The 5,017-nt window shown below is 40.3% G+C and overlaps 2 protein-coding genes across 3 annotated transcripts; one reads left to right on the forward strand and one right to left on the reverse strand.

The window, feature by feature from the left end:
• The first annotated feature begins 711 nt into the window (after nt 1–711).
• On the forward strand, nt 712–2,381 carry L(1)g0004 (RNA-binding protein pno1). Its single transcript, XM_077400219.1, has 3 exons — nt 712–1,166; nt 1,484–1,573; nt 1,663–2,381. The coding sequence occupies exons 1-3, from the start codon at nt 1,050–1,052 to the stop codon at nt 2,191–2,193; spliced, it is 738 nt and encodes a 245-aa protein (XP_077256345.1). The 5' UTR covers nt 712–1,049; the 3' UTR covers nt 2,194–2,381.
• LOC143894127 (EARP-interacting protein homolog) lies at nt 1,591–4,850 on the reverse strand. Of its 2 annotated transcripts, none has more exons than XM_077400216.1 (7): nt 4,693–4,850; nt 4,285–4,595; nt 3,703–3,928; nt 3,269–3,528; nt 3,016–3,197; nt 2,651–2,947; nt 1,591–2,573 (listed from the first exon to the last, which is right to left on the reverse strand). In XM_077400216.1, the coding sequence occupies exons 2-7, from the start codon at nt 4,324–4,326 to the stop codon at nt 2,411–2,413; spliced, it is 1,170 nt and encodes a 389-aa protein (XP_077256342.1). In that variant the 5' UTR covers nt 4,327–4,595; nt 4,693–4,850; the 3' UTR covers nt 1,591–2,410. The 2 variants fall into 2 exon arrangements, with proteins under 2 accessions (XP_077256342.1, XP_077256343.1); XM_077400217.1 differs by having other exon boundaries at nt 3,311–3,528; nt 4,693–4,848.
• Between the last annotated feature and the right edge of the window lie 167 nt (nt 4,851–5,017).

The raw sequence follows: 5,017 nt of genomic DNA on the forward strand, positions 1-5,017 counted from the left end.
AAAACAGTTGTAAAGCGAGTTTTTAAGGAGATAAAGCCGAGTGGAAAAGAGAGGTTGCCACACAGCTTTTTGGCTCCTATCATGGACATACGAATCATGGTGTAAGTAGACAGGTGAATTGAGGTGAAGCATTCCCGCTGCGCACTCGTCCAGTTTTTGAGCCAATCAACGCGCGACCCGTTTTGCCAAAAAAGCAATATGGCTGCTCCCGTCAGCGCATCATCCGTTATGTCCGTTAATTAATTAATTAATTTAAAGTTTTATTATATTTTATTAAATATATATTTAAAATTTTACATGATTCACACACGCATTTTTATTTCTCAAGCTTCGTGTACATACACGATACTAGAAATCGGTCCGAGTTTCGGTTTAAGCCAATGAAACTGCTGCTTTTCTGTAAGAGCTGCAAGTTGATTGGGTTAAACCGAAATTTTCCACAAGGCTTTATAATCAAATTTCACTTTAAAGTGAGCGCCTACAAAACGGGTCGTCTCCTGATTGGTTCAACCGCCAAATCTGCCGCCATTATGCGCAATGCTCTAAGGTGAAATTTCATGGGCAGTGAAAAGCAGCAGCAGATCGTACCGATTGGCTACAAAATAGAGAAGTTCTAGAAACTCGAGAACTTCTCTATTTTGTAGCCAATCAGTACGATCTGCTGCTGCTTTTTACTGCCCATAAAAATTCATAACGCTCTTATATATCTTTGATCTTTTTTTGAATAACAAGGATTGGTGTTGGTGTGCTATAAACCAGAGGAAGAAGAAGAAGAAGATCTTTGATCTTTGCACACACGATATCGTTGTCAATTTAATCTTTGCACACGCGCTGTCGTCATCAATTTAACTCTCTGGCCGCATCTTTTTCTACGACGCGGACCGATTTTCACGTGGTAAAGAAAGTTGAAATGAAAGCGAACCTAACCTAGAACGATTTCACCTTGGCAATCTTGGCATCAGTCATATTGATCCACGCATCCACGTGCGAGCCACGCGACAAGAGAGGACAGATTATTTTCGTAAAACATTCAGATATACTCGTAGAAAATGGAGGAAACCACGCGAGAGACGAGCATCGCGGATCAACCTCAGCCTCAGCCTCAGCAGACTGATGAATTGGCGAAAACGTCCCAGAAACGCCATGCCGACGATAATAGCATGGAGGTACTTGTGTTGAATTAAGTAGTGTTGTTTTAAGCTCGAAGACAACTTCGATCGAAGAATAACTGTATTTCGTAAAAGAAATCTGCTGAAAATCGTGTCTTTCATGTTTCATTTTTATCGTTATATCATAGTACGAATAAAGCCCATTCTACAATAGCCGTAAAAGTATGTTTTAAGACGTAAGCAGCAAAAATTGACCAACTACGGTCGATCATTCTTAGATTGTAAAAATCCTATTCAATAGCTTACCGCTTACGTCTTAACGCATACTTTACGGCTATTGTAGAATGCGGGCTTAAAGGTTTCTTTTTCTTTAGGTAGAGATAGTCAATGGAATAAAGGGAAAAGTAAAGCAGCAACCAGCTAAAAAGAAAGCTAAGAACGTACAAGGAGGAGAACAGAGGAAGGTAATTATATGATATAATACAGTATAGTACAAGATATTACAAAAATTTATATATGAAGTTAATTTTAACACAAATTATTTTTATCGCAGATATCGGTACCAGCGCACAGATACTCGCCTTTGAAGGAAAACTGGTTAAAAATATTTACACCCGTCACTGAACATCTGAAGCTACAAATACGTTTCAATCTGAAGACCAGAAATGTAGAAATTAGAACGGCACCGGAGACCCCGGACATTTCGTATCTCCAAAAAGCGGCGGACTTTGTGAAAGCGTTCATCTGCGGATTCGAGGTGGAGGACGCTTTGGCGTTGTTACGCCTGGACGACCTGTTTGTGGAGTCGTTCGAGATACAAGACGTCAGGCAACAAATGAAAGGGGATCACCGGTCTCGGGCGGTTGGGAGATTAGCGGGCAAGGGTGGAAGAACGAAGTTTACCATCGAGAACGTGACAAAGACCAGAATCGTGCTGGCCGATACCAAGATACATATACTCGGTTCTTTTCAGAACATACAATTAGCTCGCAGAGCGATATGCAATTTAATCTTGGGCAGTCCACCCTCCAAGGTTTACGGACAATTAAGAAACATAGCTAGCAAGATCTCAGAACAGTTCTAATATCCTTATGTTCTATTTATCTGTATCATACATACCTGTAAATATATATACCATCTCTTGTTATATAATAAATTTTAACATTATTTTATACCTAATATTAGGTATACACATATGTACAACGTCAATAATAATGTACACGATATCTAGGTACAAAATTAAATTTACAATAAATAAGGCGTGTAAAATTACTTCCACGTTTTCGTTAAATATTGTGGATTTATAGAAGTATTTGATATTTATATTTACGCGGTACTTTATTGAGAACTAATCTGCCGTCGTAACTGAGAGATGCAAATGTCCAAGGATCGGCGGACGACCATTCCACTGCGTACACACTGTCTTCGTGTTCCTCGTACCTTCCTACCAGACCATCTTCTAATCTAGAATCATAAATGTACGAAATTTTGTATTTTACATGTAGATTAGTTAAAAAAGTATCGTTGCTCGATATATTTACTTCTTTTTCCCGCAAGATTCTTCGTTTTGCGAAGTCTCGTCTTCCGCTGACACCATATGTCCGAATGGTTCGGACGATATAGACGCGATACTGCACAATATCACTCTGGAATCACTGCTGGACGTTAAAACAAGCTGATCGTGGAATCGGTTAATCCTTATGTTCCACACCCAATGCGAGTGCTCGATACGCGACAGCACCGGTTCCGTCGGAAGACGGATATCCCAGAACTTCACGTATCCATCGTCGCCGCAAGTAGATAGAAAATACTGACGATTCGCATTGAAATCCAAGTCCCTGAGAAACGAGTTACGTGGAGAGATGAATTCACGTCTATCGAGAATTAATCTTTATATAATTATTACCTGATGATTTGTGAATGCGCAGATAAAATGGACCAAGCAGCATTGGCTGGACTTCTGAAATCCCATCCGCGAACGTTGTTGTCGTTCAAGGTTACAAATTGATTGGCACCGTTGTGAGGATTCCATTTACCGTTCGTAAAGCGTGGCTGACCTTTGCCCGCTAAGGTGCCTGATACCATAACCTGAGCGGTGTTAAAAAAAATTTTAATTATTGAGAATAATCTTAAAAACAACAAAGATAAATTTCATGTACAATAATAGAGTATCCTTGATTATATGAAGAGGAGATCAATACCCGTGGTCCTTCAGCCAGATCCCATAAAACAAAATTGTTATCTACTACCGACACAACCTTCTTACTATCCATAGGATGATAGGCAATCGTTTTAAGATCGGTGCCATATGGAGTCGTATCGATATCAGCTAATTTATCGAGTTGCAGAATATCATTAGTGTATTCTTTTATCTCAGGAAATCTCCAGATGGCTCCCTTCATCTTACAGGAACCTTCCTCTAGGAAAATAAAGGTTCTTTGAGCCATCAGATATATATTATGCCACGAGAAATATATTATTTATAATATATTATTATTATTATTATTATTAATAAAAATTTACAATCCATTAATTTCAGCTTGAACAACAAAATGTTACTTTAGGAAATTGAATACGTGAGAAACTTATTTACCACTCAAGCTATTGTAACACGTAATAAATATATCAGATTCAGTCGGAGAAGCCTGTAAGGACCAAATTTCTCCTACTGCATGCTGAAACACCTGCGTCTTCAAATTTCCTGTTTCCTCATTAAGCTCTACTAAGTGAACCTGGTTGTTGCTGAATTTTAAAGACTGCGTTCCTACCAAGAATCTCACGATATCCGTCTCGGCCGTTTGAGCCGACAGTGCTCGGGTCTAAAACGTAAAACAAAAGAGAGCATTACGTTTATCTCTTGTATAACTTAAGGAACAAATAGTAAGTAACAAATTAGACATTAGCAGTAGGAAGTAGCAGACAATGTTACTTAGCGGCAGCATGAAATACTATAAAATAAAAAGTTATGCCGCTCTAAAAGTGACATTATATCAATATTATAATTTCTCGCTCAACAATTAAGCGTAATATAATACACGTCGTACATGACAGTTATAAATCGTTGCGTAGGAAATTATAATATTGAAACAATATTACAACTTGGTGCTAGTCGGTGTTTAGCGGGTGGTTTACTTATTGTTAGCATTCGCAGAATTAACTCCGACAGGTTTCGTACTTGGAATTCGAGCCCATATATAACTGGATTATCATTTTCCATTTTCGATTGCGTTGCGTTTCACCGCACAACGTGACATTTATTGAAGCCTGCCAGGGAAATGCGCGTACGATTCTTCAGACCATATGATCTGTCAAAAGCGCATGGCGAACAATAACATTAAAGACAGCTGCACCAAGAATTTAAACTTCGTTTCGGGTTTCCATCGACATCATATCCCGTGATAACAAAAGATTATCGTTTCAGTTTCAAAGAGGAATCATCCGAACGGACAATCCTGTAGGAATGTGAACGTCGATCCAGCCGCAGCTCTGTAATAACAGGATGCAATTAGACATTTACAATAATTAAAAGTAGAAACATCAAAAATATAATACGTCGCGAACTGACGGATGCACGTATACGTACTCAGTAACTGACGTCCATCGTCCATGTAATGCCGCGTTCACTGGCTTCGTCCGAACGCACGTCAAGCTCGGCTCCAGGGGCGCCCGGCGGCGCGGAGGAACGAGGGAAAGGAAAGGGCCGACCTAGCGACAAACCGGACAAACCGTATACCGCCGTATATACCTTCCAATTCCAACGGTCGTCGTCGAGGCGCTGGCGCGGCACCTAGCTTCAAAAGTGGTGGGAGCATGGGAGTACCGGAGTGAGGAGCAGGAGACTGGAGGACCGGAGTACGCGCATACGTATACAGCTCCGGTGCACGCTCCCCCCCCCCCCAGTCCGTCGC

The sequence above is a fragment of the Temnothorax americanus genome, unplaced genomic scaffold (genome assembly GCF_048541705.1).
Source record: "Temnothorax americanus isolate GAGA-0224 unplaced genomic scaffold, ASM4854170v1 Scaffold13, whole genome shotgun sequence".
Taxonomy (NCBI): domain Eukaryota; kingdom Metazoa; phylum Arthropoda; class Insecta; order Hymenoptera; family Formicidae; genus Temnothorax; species Temnothorax americanus.